The sequence below is a fragment of the Lemur catta genome, chromosome 4 (assembly GCF_020740605.2).
Source record: "Lemur catta isolate mLemCat1 chromosome 4, mLemCat1.pri, whole genome shotgun sequence".
Lineage (NCBI taxonomy): Eukaryota > Metazoa > Chordata > Mammalia > Primates > Lemuridae > Lemur > Lemur catta.
In genome coordinates, this window is record NC_059131.1 from 92,174,686 (window position 1) to 92,199,267 (window position 24,582).

The 24,582-nt window shown below is 38.6% G+C and overlaps 1 protein-coding gene across 1 annotated transcript in view; it reads right to left on the bottom strand.

Annotated features, from left to right (window-relative positions):
- ADGRA3 (adhesion G protein-coupled receptor A3) overlaps nucleotides 1-24,582 on the bottom strand; it is a 112,100-nt gene that overhangs the window by 60,810 nt on the left and 26,708 nt on the right. Inside the window, exons 2-3 of the mRNA XM_045550457.1 lie at nucleotides 18,716-18,787; nucleotides 7,366-7,437 (exon numbers count right to left, since the gene is read on the bottom strand). Coding sequence (XP_045406413.1) covers nucleotides 7,366-7,437; nucleotides 18,716-18,787 — 144 coding nt within the window. The remainder of the gene's footprint in view (nucleotides 1-7,365; nucleotides 7,438-18,715; nucleotides 18,788-24,582) is intronic.

Below are 24,582 nucleotides of genomic sequence, written 5' to 3' on the forward strand. Positions count from 1 at the left end.
TCAACTGAGTTAGCTTTTACTTTGCAGATCTATCATTTAGTCTCCAAGCCAAATTACTTGGGTAATATCTAGGTTATGGCCCAATTACTTTTTCAATCACTTCTGATTTCTATTTCCTATCAAATGTTACTTTTGGAATATTTTTTCTTCTCCTCAGTGAAACTTTTCCCTTTTTACCTATATTGAAGTTTTAGCTAATATTTTATTCTATCTTTCTTCACTTATTTTGCTTTACACCAAGGACAATGAATGCAATTTTATTATTTTTACATTTATTCAGAGACCTGTATTGGTTTAAAAGTAAGAACTTTACATTGGGAGGTAACAATTGACCATTTCTGTAACTTTCAGCTGGCATGGCATGACTTTCAGCATTGTTCATCAGTGGACTTAGTAAACAAACCCTATGCAAGAAAACCCTAAAACAATGAATCTTAATTTTTATTACTTATTAGATGTGGAATAATGTATCACACCTTGAATTTCAACAAAAAAATTAGAACAAGCTCTCTAAACCAAACTTTCAAAAATATTTTTATCATATTTTCTTCAATATCCATATAATTCTCTCTCATGGAGAAGTACACATTCTTTGAGTTACACTTTGAGTTACTCTCTAAAAAAGCGATTTATACCACCCATTTCTAAACTAAAACTGTTGGATTCCAAATGGTGTGCTTAGTGATGGCAGAAGATGTATTAGTCTGACTAAAAATGATTAAGAACATAGCATTTGAATCAGGAACCTACTCATTTAGTTTTTCCCTTGGATATTTCAAAAGCTATCCAAGATGGCTAATTTTAGGTGTGACATTGACTGGATTGAGGGATGCCTAGATGGCTGGGGAAGCATTGTTTCTGGGTACAGCCCTGAGGGTGTTTCCATGGGAGACTGGTGTGTGTTTCAGTGGACTGAGAGAGAAAGACCTGCCCTCAATGTGGGTGGGCACCACTGAATCGGCTGGGGCCCAGTTGTGACAAACAGGCAAAAGAGACGGATCCTGTCTGCTGTTTCTCTCCCTTCTAGAGCAGGATAATGTTTCTCCTCCTGCCCTTGGACATCAGATGCCACATTCTTTGGCTTTTAGACTGTGGGACTTGTACCTGTGGGCTTCTGGGGGCTCTTGGGCCTTCAGTCTCTCAGTCTCAGACTGGAGGCTGCACCATTGGCTTCCCTGGTTCTGAGGCTTCAGGACTTGGACTGAGCCATGTTACAGGCTTTTCTGATCCTCTAGCTTGCAGATGGCCTATCATGGGACTTCTCCCTGTCTGTGATCATACAGCCAATGCCCCCATATAAATGCCCTCTCATAGGGCCAGGCGCAATGGCTCATGCCTGTAATCCTAGCACTCTGGGAGGCCAAGGCAGGAGGATCGCTTGAGGTCAGGAGTTCGAGACCAGCCTGAGCAAGAGCGAGACCCTTGTCTTTACTAAAAATAGAAAGAAATTAGCTGGACAACGAAAAATATACAGAAAAAATTAGCCAAACATGGTGGCACATGCCTGTAGTCCCAGCTACTCGGGAGGCTGAGGCAGAAGGATTGCTGGAGCTCAGGAGTTTGAGGTTGCTGTGAGCTAGGCTGACACCATGGCACTCTAGCCCAGACAACAGAGTGAGACACTGTCTCAAATAAATAAATAAATCTCCTCTCATAGATCCCACCGGTTTACTCCCTGGAGAACCGTGACTAATACACAACCTTAGGTAATCTTGGTGTTCACTAATTTCCTAGCTCTGTCTTCCCTCTCTTATGGCAACTTTGGCAATACAAACCTTTATCAGTGCTTGTTGTTCTGCAGCTCCTAAGCATTTAATCATGTGGGACTTTTCTTTAATTCCAGTTGATTTTCCCTTTATTTCTGGGTTTTACTGTTTAAGAAAATTAGGCATCATCTTGTAAATTGTTGCTTAAACAAGCATATCTGGGCTCTATTTATTATCTTGTCTCAGTTCTGAGATTTAAATGGTGTAATTACCATTGATTCTCTGGGAAACAATTTCATTATAGCTATACCTACTTAGAACGCTATTTAGATATTGATAATGGGTTTTTATTTGGATTGAGAATCAGCTTAAATTTGTTGATAAAGCAAAAGAGAAACTGATAGGTCTGGGTTTCCCCTACTTCTGATAGTTTATTCTTCAGAAAGCCACGTAGTCTTCCCAATCCAAATTATTGATAAACTAAAGGCAAAGGCATGGTACAATTACAAAAATACGTTATGTGTGGCTGTTGAGTGAGAGGCACAATTGAAATGAATGATTTAAGGCCCCATAAGAAAAAGTGTCTGTATCTATAAGCAACTAGCAAACATTACTCCTGCCAAATATCTTTCTATCCTATTGAGTTTACATATAGGACTCTTTCCGCTTACAAGTTGTGTACCGTAAGTTAATTACAAGTCATCTGTTTGGAATTAAGAATGTGTTTTCTAGTGGGAAGAACATTATAAATGGCAATTACCTTCCTAGGGAAGAACACAAGAGACTACTTAATGTGTAATGCAATGAAAAACTGCTAAGGCGATGCCTGGTACAATATCAGTAATTAAATTAAATGCTACCAAACAAGAATTTTTTTTTTATTCATTTTGGATGCCAGTACTTCAGAAATTATTTACTGAAAGATAAAGAACTAGATGGAGAATCTAAGATACTCTGCGGTATCTAAAACATCCTGATGAAACTGCTTTATATTAACAGTCAAGTTTCCTTTAACCTTCATCTTAACATAGAGATATTATCAGCATTAATCTTTTTATTACCCAAAAGCTGTGAATACAGTGGTGTGGAACACAGAGGGAGGGAGCAAGAAGTAGTCCTGACAGTATGACGTCACACTCCTCCCCGCCGAAGAAAAGAAAGGTTAGAGGAAACACTATTCTAGAATTTCCCAAATGTTAGCACGAGAACCACTGGGAGGGATGATTAAAACAAAGATCCTTAGGCCTCAGCCCCAGAGTTTCTGATAGGGTAGGTCTAGCCCCTACACTTTTGCTTCCTACTTGAGGACTCGTGTTCCTAGTTGTGGGTACAAACCAACTCCAGCATGGGCAGATGCGCAAAGAAAGTGACTCAGTGTTACAAACCTAGCTCACCTGCTGCTGCCCCCGCACTTCCTAATGACTCTGTTTCTGGAGGTGCAGCCTGTTTATGGTCACGCTCCATTACCCCTAATTGCATCTGCTTAGCTGAGTCCTAAGAACTTCCAAGACTCTATAGCTATTGCTTCATCTCTCTGCAACTGGATTCTGATTCTATGTCCAGGCTTTGGGTTGGTGTATGTGATCCCACTAGACTGCATGACCCCCAGGTGGTTCCTGATTTACCTTTGTATCTCTGGAGCCTGGCTCATTGTTGGGTGCACGGGATGGACTCAATGAGTTTTTGTTGAACTGAACTGATGCCAACCTCCACCTTATCTCTCTGATTATGCTGCTATCCCTGGCTGATACTACTGTTACTGAACTCTGAACCCAGCTTGCTCCACTGCAAGGCTGCTGCCTAATGCCCACCCTCCTCCAACTCTTATCATCCCCACCTAGAACTCCAATCTCCATGACCACCTACCTCACACCCGCCAGTTTTTCTGGCCTGTTTCATTATAAGGCACTAACCAGAAAATAATAAAGTACAGAATGAGTGGAAAAGAAGAAAACTGATTAGTAGCAAGATCTTCTCCAGATGTCCCTGAATTTCTAATGAGTATGGGATGGGCAAAGAATGATAAACGCAATGAACCACCTCACCCCCAAGAAAAACTAGGGTAATAAAATTCTCTACTATAGACGCTGACTAAAATTTTAAATAATTTTATAAGACGCAGAGAAACCCCCAATCTTATATTAATAGAATTCTGAACCTTGTAAGACTGCCCAAGAGGAAAAAATGGGAGAAGAATTTCAAATGATAAGTTTTAGATGAAAGATAATTTTACCTGCAAAAGTAATAATTAAAACATCTACAAAAAGAGTATAAGCAATTCATACAATTGGATCTAACAACAAAAAGGAATAGATTTTGAAAGACAGAATAATAGGTACAAGATGTCAAAAGTATTAGGATGGAAAGTCAGTGTCAACATTGAAGTCATGGCGTGATTAAACTAAAAGCAACCATACCCGGTTTCATTACACAAATGCAATGGAAAACCAGTAAGAGATTAAAAATACCCATGTACCTTGTAAGAAAAAAAAAAAAGAAAACCTACAGAAATAAATAAGGATCCCAAAAACAGTGGGCAGGGAGAGCCAAAAGGATGACTGCCAGGAGGATGAAAGCATGGAGCTGGTCTCCCTCGCTATCTTCTGTCTCTGGTCTCTCTGCACTTAAGTGCTTTCCACTTAGTGCCATCAGGAATATTCTAAAACACAGATCTGATCATGTTGACTCCATATTCAAAAAGTTCCGGTAGTCTCTTACTATGTAAAGAATAGATTCAAAATTTTTGACATAGCAAGTCTTCAAAAGCCTAGCCCCTGACCAGCCTTCTCTCTCAATATTCTTTTCCCCCTTTCTACTTTATGTTCAGCTCAAAGAACTAAACTACCGTCCCAAGAGATACGTTCCTGCACACCTAGGCCCACTCTGCTTGGAAGGCCTTTTCTGCTATTCGTCAATACAAATTCATCCCTTAGGGGCAAGTTCAAATCTAAATACTGGTGGCTCTCACGGCAGGCTGTCCCTTCTCAGCTGGTCCCTCCTTTCCCTGGCAGATTATTAATATCATCACTAACCTGTTACAGCACATGTGCACATGTTAGGATGTATTTCATTAACAACTGAAGGGTAGCAGAACATGCTATGTTCGCATAAGGACTATGTTGAGCTGAAGGCCATTGGAAAGAAGCAAATACAAGACAAGTGCTCTGCTCTCCCCTATTTGCCTAAAAGCAGGACACAAATTTACAGAGGTGTCCCTCCTCCCCTCTGCACAAGGAGAGGACTTTAGACCCTTACCAGCCTGGAGAGGGCACCCAAGGAATCTACATAAACATAACTAATGAGACTGTCTCTATCATTGGTTTCTCATGCTTTTGCCTTCCCACGATTTGCTGCACCTAGAAAATCAAGGTCCTTTTCCTTTGTCTTGTCACTTCTCTACAACTGTATTGTTCCTTATTGAAAATGCTATAAAGCTGGAATTCTAAGCCACCTCTTTGAGAGAGTTTCTCTTTCGAGAGTTTTCTTGAGTATAAAATATAAAACATAACTGGCATAAGAACAGGCACCTAGACCAATGGATCAGAATATAGAACCCAGACATAAAACCATCATCATATTGCCATCTAGTCTTTGACAAAGCAGACAAAAACATACACTGGGGGAAAGAATCCTTATTAAATAAATGGTGCTGGGAAAATTGGATAGCCACATGTAGAAGACTGAAACAGGATCCGCACCTTTCACCTCTCGCAAAAATCAACTCATGATGGATAACAGACTTAAACCTAAGGCATGAAACCGTAACAATTCTAGAAGAAGAGGTTGGAAAAACTCTTATAGATATCAGCCTAGGCAAAGAATTTATGAAGAAGACCCCAAAGGCAATCACAGCAACAACAAAAATAAATAGGACCTTATCAAATTAAAAAGCTTCTGCACAGCCAAGGAAACAATCAGTAGAGCAAATAGACAACCAACACAATGGGAGAAAATATTTGCATGCTAGCCATCTGACAAAGGGCTAATAACCAGAATCTATAAAGAACTCAAGTGAATCAGCAAGAAAAAAATCAAACAACCCCATTAAAAAGTGGGCAAAGACATGAGCAGAAGTTTTCAAAAGAAGATACACTAATGGCCAACAAACATATGAAAAATGCTCAACATTTCTAATCATCAGGGAAATGCAAATCAAAACCACAGTGAGATATCACCTAACTCCAGTGAGAATGGCTTTTATCAAAAAGTCCCAAAACAACAAATGCTGGCATGAATGCAGAGAAAAAGGAACACTTACACACTGTTGGTGGAGCTGCAAACTAGTACAACCTCCATGGAAAGTAGTATGGAGATACCTCAAAGAACTAAAAGCAGACCTACCATTTGAGTCAGCAATCCCACTACTGGGTATTTAACCAAAGGAAAAAAAGACACTTTATAAAAAAGACAGTTGCCCTCGAATGTTAATAGCAGCACAATTCACAATCACAAAGATGTAGAAATAACCCAAGTGCCCATCGATATATGAGCAGATTAATAAAATGTGGTATATATATACCATGAAATATTACTCAGCTATTAAAAAAAATGGTGAACTAATGCCTTTTGTAACAACCTGGATGGAACTGGAAACCATCCTTTTAAGTGAAGTTTTGCAAGAATGAGAAAAACAAAAACCACGTGTTCTCACTATTAAATCGGAACTAATAGATCAACACTCATGTGCACAGATGGTAGTTAAATTCAACAGAAATCAAGCAGGTGGGAGAGGGGAGGAAGGGATGGGTGACTTCACACCTAACAAGTACAATGCACACTATCTTGGTGATGGATACACTTATCAGCTTGACTCAATCTGCACAAAAGCAATTCATGTAACCAAAACGTTTATACCCCATAATATTCTGAAATATATATATATATATATATATATATATATATAAAATAAACTTCTGTTTGTTTTTCTCCTGTTAATCTGTCTTTTGTTACAGAGGTACAAGCTGAGAAGTTGGAAGAGTAGAGGGAACATTATTTTTCCTCCCAGACATTATCTATTAATATTTCCCCTCAAGATTCCATGAGATCTTCCAGAGAAGTCAAAGAGTAATAAGTAGCAAGTGTTCAATGAATGTTTAGAAGGAATAAAGGATGGTGTGACAGTCCTCATGACTTGTGGGCAGAGTCACTTCTCCAACGTAAGCCTGCTCACACAGCAATGAAACTGTAAAAAGAGCTTAATAAGGAGGGTAGAGGAGTTTTTCAACTATAGAAGTAATAAAAACTGGTCTTTAGGTTTTGAAATAATACATGGATAAAATATACATGAAAATAATAAGACTTTAAATCATTAATTTAAAAAAGGTGCCTTAATTTATATGGCATGTATAACATATACAGTTTGAATGGATTCATAACTTGAAAATCATCTACAGATTATGTTAGCTGGCAAAGCTGATATGGTAATGATTTTATTAGCATAAGAGGGACACAGCCATCTATCACCAAACAAATCAAATTACTGTGCAAATTAACCATCTTCTAAGCTACTTATATTAAATACTGTCTCTGTTTCTCTATCAGGGAAGAAATAATTCTCTAAAAATTATTATACATACATTTTTTATCATGCTAACGTAAGTTAACAACTTCTCATAAAAGGAACAGTTCAAACTCATAAGCAATTAATTCAAACACTTACAATCTTTTCAGCGATGACAGTCCCCAAAAGGCACCTGGGTCTATACTACTAATAAGATTGTTTCGGAGGTCCCTGTTAAACATAAAATAAAATGAAAGTTATTCACATATCAGCACTGTAACAAATATTTAGGCACACTATACTTACCTGCTATACAAAAAAAAAAAAACCAGTGCAATAATGGGAGGAAACTGAAGCCAAAAAGGTTAAGCCACAATCACCCTAAGTAGCAGAGCCAAAATTCAAATTTGGGAAATCTAGCTCCAAAGCCTTTTGCTTCAGTCACTATGAGAATAAAGGTGTATGTCATGAAAGATACATGTGTCTTAATAATATTCTTCAAAGTTAGCACTAAACTACAATTTTATACGTTATTTCTATGATTTCTTCCTTCGTATGCCATACTTTGGATACCAAAGTAAATCAGTGAGTATATTTGTGACAAGCACCATTAAATTGAATTGTTTTTCAACTATCGTCAAAAATATACAGTCAAAAATATATACCCTAAAACTCATGTCATTTGGTTTTTCCTATTTTTTTCCTCCATGCCCTTCTATGGTCAGGTTTTCTATACAGTGAGGATATAAAATAAATATGTTATAAATCACAATCTATAGCTGGAAGCAGATGCACAAGCCCCATACCTCGTGGCATCTGAGAGCAGTCACCACGTGTCCTCCCTCTTCTCAAGCATGCTGACACGTCCATGCCAAGAAACAACCACTGGGGGGCAGCAGTGAGTGTCGAGTGTCACAGCCACATCCCTCTACCCAGGTGACTTTGGATGCCAGGCTTTGGCTACAGCTCTCCTCCCGGTCCCTGGGCTCAGCTGGAATCGCTGCAGTTGCCCCACAAGTGTTTGGCTAGACCTCTCAGCGAGGCTGGCAGTCAGATACAGTCTATTTCCCCGGACCACATTCCTGCTAACGGCTGGCCCACACTTCAGCTTTGCCAGGTACCCTCAGATGGGCCTGTCTGTCCGGACTCACTTACAACCCCGTCTACTGAAGTCAGAATGGCCTCTGGTCATCCCTCAGAGAGCCTGATGCCAGCCGGTGAACAGGAACTCTCTCCAGCTTTCCTTCTCCTGAGAATCTTTACCCTTCCTCACACAGCCACCTCCGAGGTTCCAGCACACTCTTCATCCTTACACCTGGCTGAGGGACGCACACACCCAGGCAAAACGACACAGACATGTAGAGGAACGCTCAGGACAAGGCAAGTGGGCAGGGGCTTCCTGGCTTCTTTAGTCTCCTACTTACTTCAGTTGAGATTTAAAAGGCCTTCCCAGACCCACTGGCACCACCTGCTAGCCTAACACTGAGGTGGCCTGTGTCTGGGCTCTTTAATAACAATTGCTCCATCCTGCCCCTTCCAGCCTGTGCCCAGGCAGTCTAAATTACTTAGAGAAAAATCCTCCGCTTGCCTTTCAAACGCCTTTGACTCAGAAAGCACAGGGTGTCCCTTCTCTATCTGTGCCTCAGAAAAGGACTCTGAGAAAGTCTTGTGCATCGAGCCCAAATCTACATGTTTTCTTCCACCCAATTAGAGGCACATTTAATTTTACTGTCCTGCCAGCTAATCAGAACTAACTGCCCCATGGCCTGACTCATAACACATGATTTTTTTTAACGGCTTATTCTATAGCAAAAGTTACAACACTGGAGTTGGTTTCTGGACAGGTTTCCTGGAAATTTCACAAAAACATCCTGATGGGCTTGGCCCTTTGCTTGCCAGCAGTGGTGGTCCTTCATCTACCGTGAGTCCAGCGTTCTTCATGCGGCATTGACACTGTGGCTTCCCACACTATCTGGGATGCTTGATACACAAGGATAGAGATTGATTAGAAATTCTCAAGAATGCCTCCAACAATGGCCTCCAACCCATGGCCTCCAACCAATTCTATCCTGCCTTTCTTTTGTTTCATTCCCATTCTAACACACAAACGTCCTTCAGTAGCTAGGCTTAGGGTTGTAATTCCACTGCCTTCCCCCAATTAGAGCCAGATTTTTCTAATAAAACTGAACCCTTCTCGCCACCAGTCCTGGTACATCATAATGCTTTTTTTGAAAAGGAAAAAAATTATTAAGCATAAGTTTAAAATCTATGCTCTGATTACCATCACTAAATAAGTATTTCATTAATCAGAATCCAGATACCTTTATATTGCACAAGACGAAAAGAGCTTCGTCAATGCGGGTAGCTACCCCAAATTTTTGATGTTTTGCACCCTAGCCTCTAAGACATTTCCTAAATAAAGTAACTGAAAACATCTGAAAAAGGCCAGGAAGCTTCACCAAATACATTTAGATGGTGATAAAACATCTTGGAAGATATTCAGGTAAACTCATAACTCCCACCCTTCTCTCTGGACTTCCAACCAGCTTTTAAGTTTGACTCTTAGCTTGGAGTAAAACGAAGGTCCTTAATGTAGCCATTTCAACAGAAAGAGGACAATCACACAGAGAACAGGTTCCCTGCTGTGAATGCCATGGCCCCAGCATCCTGTATCCCCAGCACCTTTCTCGGGGCCCAAATGGCCAGTGCAGCACACACTGACAGGTGGTAGTGCTCACGCTGGGGTCTTGCATGCAACTCTCCCCGCGCAGGCTTTCCCTTGGTCACCTCCTGAGAGTCCGTCCACAGAGCTCAGAGGTGAAGGATGTGAATGGCCCTGGGAGGAGCCCTCTCACCCAGTGAGGGAAGGAAGTAGGAGAACACCCCAGCTTCCGAGGGCTGGGGTTCTGAGTGTGCTCCTCACTAGCTCCCAGCAGTCCCGGTGCCTGCTGCCTGCAGCAGAAACTGCTTCTCACTGTGCGGCTCCAACTAGCGGAGCCTCTGGGACACCTCCCAAACAAATCACCTGAACTTCCTCTCTGCATCTGCTTCTGGGAAAATGCAGGTTAAGATGTATTAGCCTGGTAAAGTGAATCTGCCAGTACCCAGGCCAAGTATCAACATGCAGTGCAGAGACCGAAGGAAACTGCCCACTCCATGGGAGGGCAAATGGCAGAAAGAGACAGACCAGAAGCCATTTAAACATTCAAAATTTCTAGAGTGGGTGGAGGTGGGAAAAGGTAGCAACTATCAAAGATCTCAAAATGTAGCAATAATAATGTTTGCTATCAATTATTTGTTTAAATTTTCATTTTTTTTGTTGTTGTTGTTTTTGTTTTTTTCAGCCTCTCCCCCTTGCTTTGAGAGAAAGCAGCCCTGCTTCTCCATATGGTACAGACAGTGCCCTCAAATTCCCAACACCATCCCTCCAGGTGTGGCACTTGATCAACCTTGCCCAGATTTTTTCAAACACCCTGGACTTAGTAATTGGCATGACTATATGACCCTGGTCTAACTAAATCTAGGGGAACCAGGGGAATGGATGTTTCCACTGGTTTGATTAGAGGTCAAGATGTGAGCCTGGAACATTAGTGGTCTTCTACCTACAATCTGATAAAGTCCACAGACAGGAAAAGAGAATAAATGGTGAGCCCCTGGATCCAGCCAAGCCTGAAATCTACCTCTGACTCTGGGCTCCTCAGTTACACAAACCACTAAATCCACTAAATACCTAGAAGGTAACATCATTGTTTCAGATGAGGAAACTCATGTGCAGTAGGATTAAGAAATTTGGCCAAGGCCTGGCACGGTGATTCACACCTGTTATCCTAGCACTTTGAGAGACCGAGATGGGAGGATTGCTTGAGGCCAGGAGTTCGAGATGAGCCTGCGCAAGAGCAAGACCCCATCTCTACAAAAAACTAGAAAAATTAGCTGGGCATGGTGGTGCACACCTATAGTCCCAGCTACTCGGGAGTCTGAGACAGGAGGCTCCCCTGAGCCCAGGAGTTTGAAGTTGTAGTCAGCTATCATGACACTCCAGCCTGGAAGACAGAGCAAGACCCTGTCTCAAAAAAAAAAAAAAAAAAGAAAAGAAAAGCAAAAAAAGATATTTGGCAACATTCTTGATATTAATAAGTGGCCAAGATTTAAGCATATCTTTCTGAACAACACAGTGGAGATCTACTTAAAGGAACCAAGCAAATTACAGCTAAGGCAATAGGAAGAAAGATAAAGCAAACATGCCAAAAAGTTGACCATGATCAAAACAAGGTGCTACAGGTAATATTCTTTTAATTTCTCAATATGTTTAAAAAACTAAGTTTATAAAAACTATTACACGTGGTATTACCCGGCCTTCCCGCTTGGTCTCAAAGTCACCACTTCTCTTTCCCTTCATGGTCATCACCCTGGCCCCGGTCATAGACCACACAGTTCTCACTTGTGACTAACTCTCCATTGAAAGTGATCTTTCTAAACATAAACCTGATCACTTCTCTGGTGTGGTTAAAACTTCGAAAAGCCCTACAGTCTACTCAGAAGTTCAAGTCTTTAAAGTAACTCACAAGGCTACCTGTGGTCCTGGACCTGCCCATCCCCCTTACTACAACTCTCACTTCCCGTCTGCCCGACACCTTCCCTTCTTCCCTTAATACTCACGCACTCTCTCTCTAGTCCTATTTTGAGATGTTTCTAGAAAGAGTCATTTTCTCTCACCTCTAGACCTCTGCATGTGGGTTTCACTGTTCTGAATACATATCTCGATCTCCCCCACCTCACATCCTCGCCCCCATCCCTCTTCTCTTGCCTGGCTAACTCCTACCCCTTCTTTAGGCTTTGGATTAAACACCACTCCTTCCTCCATAAAAATACCTCAGGACAATGGCTCTCCTGTTCCTTCCCTGTCACATCTCCCATCACACTGTGCTCCACCTGCTTTAACTGTCTACACCAAGAGACCACAGGCTCCACCAGAGCAGGGTCTGCTCTGTTCAGTGAGAGGGAGATGCTCGCTATGTAGTGGGTGGACGATTGGATAAACAGATGAAAACACAAACCAAAGGCTGAGACACAGAATTCTACAAACTAACCTTGACTATTAATTTTTAGTACCTTATGGCTGCCTACAAAATCATCAGGATATCCATAAGGTCAAATAATATAGAGACCGCTACATCTCATTCATAATCATTTACTTTTCTCAGTAAAGGTAGAGTTGCAATGTCTGTAATTGACCTTCAAATAATCCAGCAAACGTGTGTATGTGCAGGCATGTTTCGATGTAGAGGAAAAAACAACAGCATATTGTTAACACTTACTGACTTGTTGAATCTGGGTAAGCACAGAGGTGATATGGAAGATTATGGCATTGCTCTCTCAATTCTTCTGTATATTTGAAAATTGTCATAATAAAATTTATTTTTATCCCCAGTGTTTTAAGTCCTAGGAAATACCATTAATCATCAGGCCCAATGTATTAGCTCCTACCTTTCTCTTTCCAATTCCCCAACTGACTCCAACCCTATACCTTAAAGAGATGATTTTATGAAAAAACTCAATCCATATGTTTTTACTTGTTTTGCATAAGCTAAAAATCTCTGCAAATAGAAATATATAATGTCAGTTCCAGTTTTTTAAAACATAAGTTTCCCTTTTCAGATTTTAAACAGCATCTATTAATACAACAGCAAGTGATTTAATGAAAGCAGTACATAAATTTCTAGTCAATGATGAACTGCGTGTGTTTCTACAAAATACCTCTCATGAATAACTGAGCACTGTAATATGATTTAAAGATGCACTTTTTTTAATAATGAAAAATTCTTGACATATTATGTAATATTTAATAACAGCCATATTAATCAGGCACTGCCAAAAGATATTTATAGTCAGATTCTCTCATTTAACATCCCCTTCTCCCCCCACCAACCTACAGCGTCCCTAGTAAACATGGGTCTAACTTTAGGATGTATGGCTAAATCTGAATACATTGGATCATTAAATCATAAATGAAAAAAAGCAAAAGAAATTGCTTAAACAAAATTAAAGGAATATTTTAACAGTTCTTGGTGAAAGAACTAACTCCTTTAGGAAAGACCACAAAGTGTATCAGATATGACGCCTTTAGCTGCAAGTATAAGAACCCTCAACTCTAAATGGCTTCAACAGTCAAGAAAATAATTCTCGGGCATTACAGGAAATCAAGAAGCAGGGCAGTCTTTGTGGTTGGTTCCAGCCCTGTCTCAGATCCACCATCCTCGGAATGTAACTGTGCTTCAGGATTGAGCCACACTCACAACATGCTGTGCCAGGTCCAGAAATCACCTTCAAGCACAAAGTCATAAACAACAACAGAGACTTTCTTCTTGTCCATCTCCTCAGGAGCCAGGAAATCTTTCTCCAACACCCACAGCAGGCTGCCCCTCATCTATTATTGGCTAGGACAGACTCTGTCAATAGCCAGAAAGAGATGCTGAATTACCTTGGTGGCCTAGCCCCATCATCTGGGGTGGGATTAATGTTGAGGAGTCGAACACATTGACTAGTAGGCAACCCTAGTGTCAATAGTTAGTGCATACAGGGGAGGTATGTGACTAAACACTGATAACTAAATATATAACACGACGTAAGAACGAAAATACTATAAAATAAAGATGGAAGTAGAAGAAGAAGGAAGGAAGGCTACAGACAGGTGGAGGGATGAATGCAGGGACAAGAGATTAAGTCAAAAAATTGAGAGGAAAATTTATATGGTATAAATTTTAGACAATTCTATCTTTTAATAATCATGTATTTTAGCAACTAGACCAAGGGAGATGACTACTATGCAAGTTTAGTAGTTTAACAGGATAGGTCTATTGTAGCAAGGGTCCAAAACATCAATCACCTGGAAAAAACAAATAAAAAGACCCGTTGGCTGCCGTGGCAGCAGGGCCTATGTCCTCTTCCTGCAAGTGTCTGCTCACCTCCCTCTGGTCTGTGCCTTCCTCCTCTTCCTCCTCCTCAGGGAGGCTTTGCTTGGCTTTGTTCCATGGCACTTAACACAATCCAACACCATCTATACTTTCCTTAATTATTTCATTTATTGTCTCTTTCCTCAATCATTAGGCTGTAAGCTACATGAGAGCAGAGACTGTAAGTTACAAGTTTTCTTCACTTGAATAGTGGCACCCACACAGTAATGCTCAATCACCATTTGTTAAATGAATGAATCTTCCCCATATTTATCAGATCAGCAACATCTGATGCTTGGCCCACATCACCTCTCCGCTTCTCTCACACTAGATTGTCTCCTAGGGAATCTCACCACCACCCACAGCTGTACGCACCACTCCTTTGAGTTCCTGATTGCACATCTAGCTATTAACTCAATGTCTACATTTGGAAGTCCCAAGCAATCTCAAAAGTCAACATATACCACGTTCAACATGGAATTAAAAAAACTACAATTTGTGCCTTAACAAGCCTTCCAGGTGATTCTGATGCACAAACTTTGACAACCACTGGTTTAGGCTACAGCACTGGTCTCTAAACAGAGAGTACAGGCCTTAAATACGAGCTTTAAATTATGTTAGACCTAAAATGACTCCCTCCCCTTCCACCGTATCCCAACCCCTCACCCAGCATGAGCAGGGTTTTACCCCATTCCCCCCGCACACAAACTCGCAATACACACATAGTGCTGCCACTCCCAGACTTAGTATCTTGCTATACATTTTCTTTATCCACAATACTTAGAATATGCTGTAAATTTGCTTACTCTATTTATTCTTTTTCTCCCTATAAGAACATAAGCTCCATGAATGCCAAGCCTAAAACAGTATGGATACTTAGTATTTGTTGAATGAATTTACATAGAAGACACTCAACACTTGAGGCAATATTTGTACCAAATCCTGATACTCAGCCAATTACCTTTCTATGGTATTAAGTAGTATGATTCAATAAATCTACATCAGTTATCCACTGCACATAGTTTCAAAAGAAAGCAAACTAATCTTCAAACATGGACCAACTAGAATACTAGCTTCCAAGATGCCATAAGGATTTAGTTACTTTGTCCTAAAAATAAAAACTTCAAATCCAAGCTCCCAAATTTAAAGAAAAAATCAATCTAAATATTCCCATGAAAATAAAAACACATATGCACTGCTACTTTCCTATGGGGCAAGATCAAAAACAAATGATGGAAAACAAGAAAGCTCCCAAATAAAAACCAAGCATTCAGAAGAACAAGCTGGCAATCTTAAAGAAAAAGGATCTATTTCTAGATGAAGTTTTTGAGGGTGTGTGCACCCAGGATTGTTTTACTCTGTCAAACACTTAATATATCCAGAGAGAGAGAGAGAGAGAGAATCCTTTTATGAAGTCTACTCTTTAACTCCAAAGAACTGCCAGGGACGGCATGGTGTCCAGATTCCCTCAATCTCTGGAGCATGTTTGCTAGTTCAACTCAGCCAGCCTTACTATGCTACTCCACCTCTCTACCCTACTAAACTTTAACCCTTATTCTATAAGGCTTGGCTCAGTAATTTTAAGGCCACAGCTCTGAAGCTTTGACCCTGTTTGAGTAAGTCCTTGTTCTACCAACTGTCATTTAGACCATATCATATTCTGCTGTATTTTCAAGTTGTTTGGTCCATCTGTTCTCATTTGCAGGGGTCTCTAACTAGCCAAATCTGGACTATAAACATTTTATTTGGCTGGTTCTATCTCCTCAATGGAATTCTCCCAAACAAGGATGTAAATGCAGGTGGCCTTACTAGGGAAGTGATCCCAGGATGCACCAGTAGGAAAGTGGGGAAGTAAGACAAGAAAGAAGTAAACACCAGCTGGGCTGCTGAAGAGGTTACCACTGCAGCAACAGAGACTCAGGCCCCTGGGGACTCTGGAGAACAGAGGGTGGCCCCACCTAGAGGTGAAGCAGTCGGAGTAATTGTCCACTGTCTGCTATCAGCTGCTGGTTGAGCGTTGCTGGGGGCAGGTGGGGTAGATGGGTTGGCTTCCACTCCAGTACTGAGGCCAAGAAAGCTCTCAAGTTTCCACATGGAAGAATTAGGGAGAGATGCACAGGAATGGTGAGTGTGGAAGTAATAAGAGCAGCAAGCACCATCTGGTCTCATCCCCACAAAAGAAGGACCTGTCAGTGTGATGCTTCCTCTTTGAATCCTTGCCCCCTCTCCTTCCCTCTCAGGACCAGAACAGCTAGAGCCCAGTCCTTTCATCCTTTTTTTTTTCCATTCTGAAGTGGGCTGCTCTCTCACAAAGACAGTGCAGGAGGCAGGCCCACCTGGGTATCACAGCCTCCTTCATGCTGTGAGAGTGAGGCCAAGACTCAGGTCTGGACCTTAAAGTGTCCATAGAAAATGCCGAGCTTAGGGTCTACACAGGTAAATATGTTCTCCAACAAAGGAGGCCTAGCTGAAGTCCTCACTAACTGAATAGTCTTTCACCAAAGTCTCCTGTCTACCTACCTTACCTTTCTTTCTACCTACCTACCTACCTACCTAAATGTGGTCCCACAAAAGGAAGAGGTGGTATTCTGGGATTCAGGTATAAACAGGCTTCTGGCTAAAAACAATCACAGCACCTTAATACCACCCAAATGGCAACTTCATTTGTTTCTAACATGTACAGAGATTTATTATCAACCAATGGCTGCAAATAAAGTCAAAGACAAGGGAAATTCAAAAACAAATGTAAAAACAGTAGTAATTCACAATACAGCATAGAACATTAGCTATGCTGTCTACACTTTTTATGGTGTACATGAACAACATCAATCCTAGGCGCCAAAAATAAAATGTGTTTCTAAACACAACAGATGTTTTTTATAACCTAGGAGTGCCTGTCTTCTTTCCTTTTGGAAAGGGAAGACCACACTGATTGCTTCAATTATCAACTAAGCACCTACCAAATGCCTGACAATATGTTAAATGCTAAGGATATTTGTCAACCCAATGACTTTTCTGTGCAAGGAACAGATACTAATGGAATTTACTGCCTCCCACAATTCTAACACTCCCAGGGTAGTCACGCTTCAGCAGGTCCTCCCCAGATTCCCTCTGCTTACATGGGGGTCCCCAACCCACTCTCAGAGAGTCAGCTCTGGCCCAAGCCTGGAGCAGGATGGCTTCTGTACCAGAGGTACAACCATCTCTTCCAGTGACAGGAAATTACTTTCCACAAAGCCCCAAGCACATCTCAAGTCAATCCAACTGGGTCAAATGCCCATTCTCAAACCAGTGACCACGGACTGTGTATGAAGGAGTGTTCCTAGCCTAGTCTGACCTGGAGCTAAGGGTGCACCCAGCAGCCTTCTTGGAAGCACATGAACAATGTGCAAGAAAACAGGAATATTTGAATGAAACCAGCAAAAAAAAAAAAAAAAAAAAAAAAAAAAATCTGAGAATTAAATACTACTATGCCAAGAATGCTTTAAAATATTTGTGTGTGTTTCTGAATATATAGCATATGTGTGTCTGTGTTTGTATACACATGTAAATATGAGTGGATGTGCTTTATATGTACATGTGTGTATGTAAGTACATACATAACCTAACTTAAGGCCATCTTATATAAATGAAAAGAACAGAACTCGAGATATGCTTAAATATTAAATAACACATCAGTAACCTAAGCAATGAAGTCCTGTAGCAGCTCGTCTGCAAGAAAAGCCCCAAGGTGAAATGGTCAAGGAGCAACCATGTAGAGAAGCAGAGAAAGTGAAGCAAAAGAAATAAGAAAAATGAGGACATTTTCTGGCTATCTTATGTATTTTGAAATTTCATCCCAAATGTTTGAGTACTAGGGGGACTTAAAACATTAAATATCCATTGCAAATTAAATATCCATTGTCTAAAGTTCACCAAAGCAAAAAAAAAAAAAAAATGAGTGCTACTTGTAGCATCTCAGATCATAAGTAAAACTAGACCTAATTAATTGCTGAGCAAAAAAAAAAAATATGAATATATATATAACACATTCAAAGACATCAGAATACAATATCAAAGTTTATCCAAAAGTTTTTCCCCCTTGACATGTTTTTTTATAAATTCCACTTCACTTTCATAAGAAAGGAAGACACATTTCATGACATAGGAAGTCCAAAACAGCATCTATGCTTTAAGCCAGTGGTCAACAAACCATGGGCCATGATTTGTTTTATAAATAAAGTTTTATGGAAGATTCCACATCAATTCATTTAGTATGCCTCAGTATTGTCGTATACAAGACTTACTGACTTAGTATCAATGGCTGCTTTCACACTTCAGAGTTGAGCCACTGTGACCAGCTGTGGATCACATGGCCCACAAAACCTAAATTACTATTTGGCCCCTATATAGAATTTAGGTAATTACTTGTTTAATTCAATTCTTGAAATTTTTCATAATAAAATGTCAGAAAAACTCAATTTTAGTTTTGAATAACTGGGAGTTTAGTAATAGGTTTACAATGAAAATGCATTAAACAAAACAACAATAAGAAATGATAATGAAAGAATACTCACAGTCTTTCAAGGAGACTTAAGCCAGAAAATGAGCCATTCTTCAGCTCAGATATCTTATTGTTACTCAGAATCCTAAAAATGACAGAAAAAAAAATATAAGTTGCCTAATATATACACACCATCAATATCAAAGTAATTCAGCTCATTATGTTTAAACCTATGAGGAATTCTAAGACATCACTTATTACCCAGAAGTCTTGAGACAGTTGACAAAAAGGGAGCATCTTCCCCTTTCTTTTTGAAACCAACTACTTAAAATAGCTCACTCCTGCATCTTGTCACAACATAAATCATTTCTGTCACAATTAACTAAAAACTTTAAAATAAAAAGGGAGAAAAATCGGTAGGTAATAGCTCTAAGTTCAACATAAGCATAGAGTGCTTTGTACATTTATATAATTAATTAACTTATGTTATTTGAATACTTATTTTAAAATTGGAAACAATGTAAAAATGCTTTAACATGGGATCTATAAAATACTGACATAAAGAAAGTATCTTCTAGATATCATTTCAATAATGCTGAATATTGTTTATAATTTATGTGTATGAAAATATGCTTTTCACATGCACTCACAGACACAGGTAGCTGAATCATAATATTATATCTCAAATAATAGGAAATGGTTTTTTTAAAAATGAACTGAATGCTGAAATAAGAATAAAAAAATAAAAATTAAAAAAAAAATGAACTGAAAACAAAAGTTGATTAAAAGAAGTCATAACCGAGACTACCTCAACAGCAGGACTTGCCTGAGACTATATATATATAATCATACTTCCTCTCTAAGCTTTGTATAACTTTATGAAGCTTTTGCAGCCTGAATATCAATGAAAAGTTTCCATGAATAAGGTGAAAATGCTAAAGTTATACTAAAGTGGTGATATCAAAGTAAAGTGAATGAGAAAACCAAAGCACAGAAGAGTTAAATAAATGGCCCAAGATATGCTAGCAAATTGCAGAGCTAGATTTTGATCCCGAGCAGTCTCTGCTCCAAATCCCCTGTTCTTCCGCATACACCAAACTTGGTCAAGAGACATACTATGGCATTTTGGGCAGAAAATTCTCCATCACACACAGTACTGTATAACTTTCAGGGGCACTCTTCACGATGGGTGCAGTGTGAGTTAGTGCTTCTTGAAACAGAGCAACACAGCAATTCTGTGTACATACAAACGTTCACCAAGCATACACCTCGGTCATAAGATTTTAGGTATTCATTTTCACTTTGTCTCAAAAAAAAACTTGGATTATTTGTATTAAAACAGAAATAGCCACTTGACATTTGATTTTCTTTTGATATAAGTGGAATAAATTAAAAAAATCCCTGTTCATATAGATTAATATGTCAGAGCCTATTTTGTAGGATTAGGAACTCCAAAAGTCAAACACACCTGGATTTGAACACCAGATGGGTGTATTTCATGCTATGCTGATCTTCAGCAAGTCATGCCACCTCTCTATAACAGAGTTCCCTCATTCATAAAATGGGAAGAACAGTATCTACCTCGTAAACACCAGAAGGAAATTAGAAAAAGAATGACACATTCGATGAGTATCCATTACATTTCAGATTCTGTCTCCTTGGTTCTAAGACACACGAAGTCAAGATGTATCTTGTAAAGTATATTGGGTAGTATTCTGTCCCTCTCCAAAGCTGTTACAAAAGCATGAATAAGGCTTCAATCATTGGAACCCAGAAAACATGGTGATCAAAAACATTCCAATTAAAATACAATACCATTTTCTCTAATCAAAATTGCAAAGGTTTTTAAAAGAAAGGTTTTGCACAGGCAAAAACAAAATGAGACTCCCATATGACCACAAACATCACTTTGGAGCAAGATTTTTAAGAGCTTGCAATCTTTGCTATCCTAAACAGGCACCAATCTTGAACCAGCGTTCACCGAATCTAACAAAAAGCATATTCTACTAATTTATGTCAAAATTATTTATAACAGACAAAAATCCGAAACTACCAAACAGATCGAGGCCAGTTGTAAGACGAAGAATTAAACAAATTATGGTACAGCCAAATAACAAAGTTTTATGCATTCAATAAAAGTTATTCTTTCCAAGAAAACTTAATGAAGATGGGAATGCCTCTTATCAGTTAAAAAGCAAACAAGAAAATTTATGATACTATTAATTGAAAAGAATTTATGCACAGAAAAAAAAAGATTGGGAAGAAAATACATTAAAATGATCACACTATTTTAGTGGTTAGGTTTTTATTAATTTCTCTTTTGTTCTATATAATCTTGCAGTATCTTTTGAAATATCTAGAATAAGACTCTTATTTTTTTATTTTTCCTCCTGATGATAAACATAAGAATCTTAATAACAAAGTATAGCTTGAAATTGAGTTAATTTTGGCTGTAATTATATTTTAGAAATGAAAAGAAATAATTTATCCTTTGAGATTAAAAGAGTCATTTATTTATATTCAAAACGTGTTTATACAGAAACTGATCTCAGCAACATCGTGAGACTAAAAGTAGTGCAAAGGACAATGGTACTGACATTCAGAGTTCAGGGTTTTTACTCAAGACCCCACCAGGAATAAGTGATTCAGTTTGTGACAGTCAGTTTGTTTTTCTAGAAAGACTTCAATTTCATCTTTAAGATGGAAAAAAAATTAGACTAGAATGAATACCAAGATCCCTTCTAGCTAGTTTTAATTTTCTATAATTATTCATGTCTTAATGAGCAAAGCTGCCGAACTTTGCAGTGACTGAGAATTTATAACCAATAAACCAAAAAATAAGCAAACAAAAGAAAACTACACAAACTACCAAGCTCAGTGACATTAGTGTCCTGTTTCTGAGTGAAGAATGAAACCCAAATATCAAAGTAGCTTGTAAAAAACTGCCAGGGTGGTGACTAAATTACACTCACTGCAATTCAGTAATGCTTCAGCAAAAGGACTGTCATTTGCTCAGTCATAAAAGCTTTAGTACGATAAATGATAGATTTTATTGAGGAAAGTAAAAAGGAAGACATTTCATCACACTTAAAAAGTTATAACTGTAACCTTAAAAATATAGTTTACAACCTTAAGTTAATATATTCAGTCTACACATTACTTGATGTGTTTAAGGATTTTGTGCAAGAAAACAGGATCAGTATGAATAAATCTACTCTGCAGACAGCTTTTATACTCAATTTTGAAATGGAGGACTGTGGAACTAGCAAATGCATAATATCATGTATCATTATAAACCTAAACCCCATCCATAATCAATATTTTTGCTGACATCTTTGAAATTTCAAACTTTCTAGGAGGTAACTAAATGAAAAATATAAAACTTGACCAAAGTTATAAAGCTTATATATGCCCATTTCTGTTCTATACTAATGATGTTAACACCACATGATCTATAGACAATACTTAGGAATGCTACTCTGGGCTCATGCCTCTTGAATTTCAACACAGTAAAGAAGAGTTTGATGTCCACTGCTATCATTTAATGCAGTACCAAGTTAGTTCAGTATATCATTTATGCTGGGATATGAAAAAAGGAGTAAGGCTTCATGAAGACATGTTTTTTAAAAAATCAAAAGCTTATGGAGCAAAAGAAATAAAAATTAAGTGGTATTAGTTTTCAGTTGCTTGCTATTCCAAGTCCCAGAATGGAATGAATCTGTTAACAGCACTTGCACCCTGTATGGCAGAAGGCACAAAATTATTTTCCTTTTGAAAGGAATTTAAAAATATATTTCAAGAGCATTAAATATTCCAATCAAATGTTAGGAATATATTTCTTGGCATGAATTGTTAGAAGGAAAAATCAGATAAACACCAAGTAGGATTATTGTAGTGGCTTGAATGGCTGTCCACCAAAGATATGTCCACCCCATGAATTTGATCAGAATGTGAACCTGTGAACGTGACGTTATTTAGAAAAAGAGCGTTTGCAGATGTAATTAAGTTAAGGATAAGCAAAGAGAAAGAGAGAAGACACACAGAGGAGAAGGCCATATGAAAAGGAAGGCAGGGATGAGCCTCAGAAAGAGATAAAAGGGGCAACGGAAGGAAGGCAGATTTATAAGCCTTAATAACGAAGGATTTTCCAGAACTAAGGAAAGGAGCAAACAGGACTTTTTAAAACATAGCACATTTTTTTAATTCTATTCGATTTTTTAAAACCCATAAGCAATTTTCAAAGATAGACAACAAATATTTACAACTCCTATCAAAGGCAAAGCACAAATTTTCCAAATATATAAAGAGCTCTTAAGAAACAATCAAAAAAATAAAATCCCCAACAGAAAAACTGGCAAACACCCTGAACAGACAGTTCAATGAAAGTAAACACCAATAGACCACAATCATATGAAGGGATGTACAACCTCGGTCATGAGAGAAGTATCAAGTAATAGTACAAGAAGATACCATAAATCAATTATCAAAGTGGGGAACAAATGTGATAATACATTTTATAATCCAAGGGAAACAGCCACTCCTATTTTGCTAAAAATCAGTATAATCACCAGGAAGGCAAAAGTACAAATGCATATATAATATTTGATCCATTAATTCCTCTTCTGGAAAGTTATTCTTAAGATATACTGGCATTTGTACAAAATACATTACATGTTACGTTATATAATTATGTATTTATGTAACAAAATTATTCATGGCACTATTGTTTATAAAAGCTAATTGCTGGATATTTAGGTTGGTCCCAGTAATAATGGATTTTATGGGATTTTTTTTTTGGGGGGGGTTCTATCTACAAAATGGGATACCAGGAAGATGGAAGGTGGCAGGATATAGGGTGAGGAAGCTCGTTAGTATTCACACAAAACAATCAAGGCATGTACTTAAAAGTTTCCACTCATAAAAAATTTCCACTCCTTCACAGTTCTGATTTGTTCAAGTAACACAAATTGTACTAATACAAATTGAAACTGTATTAGATTTTTGTCTATAATAATGTGTGTGTGTGTGTGTGTGTGTGTGTGTGTGTGTGTGTGTGTGTGTGTGTGTGTTGCTACAACAATATCCATCAAGTACAAGAAAAGTAGACAAGAAAGGTAAAAAACTTGGCTAGGTTTTGAACCAGGTGACTCACTAACTGGCACACATCCTAACCTTTAGGGCCAGCTGTGATAAGCAACGATCAGGCATGTAGACTCCTCAAAAGTGAACTGTCACAGCTTTGCTTCATTTATCCCACTAATGAAAACTGGTGACTCCTAATGTTCTTCAAAGTTCTACTCCAAAGGCCCGCCAAGTTCAACTGGCCACCTGTTTTCTTTAAAGCCTGTTACCTCTAAGAATGGTCTTTACATTTTTAAATGGGTAAAATAAAGTCAGAAGAATAATATTTCATGACACATAAAAATCGGATGACATTCAAATTTCAATGTCCTTAAATAAAGTTTTGTTGGAACACAACCATGCCCACTTGTTTATTACATATTATCCATGGCTGCTTTCACTCCATGACAGCAGAGTTGAGCAGTGGCAACAGTCACTCTGGACTGTAAAGCCGTATATTTACTAACTGGCACTTTACAGAAAAAGTCTGACAACTACTATTTTACCCTGTCCCAGCTTACTCTGTTTTTGGGTAAATGCAAATCAAGTGCTACTTTCTAAATTAATTCTTCCTAGCAAATAAGAATAAAAGAGTATCTACTGAATTCTAAAATTACCCATCAATTTGAATAATTCTTCTTTTAAAATTATATTTAATTCTGCATGGCATTGGCAACTACATAGATTTTGTCATAATTAGTAGTATTTTGTTCACCAATGTGTCTTCCTCTTGATTGGTTTCATTCATTCATTCATTTTTGCAGAAAAAAATTCTGGGTAGTATACTTTCACCCTTGTGTGTCAAAAAATGTTTTGCCA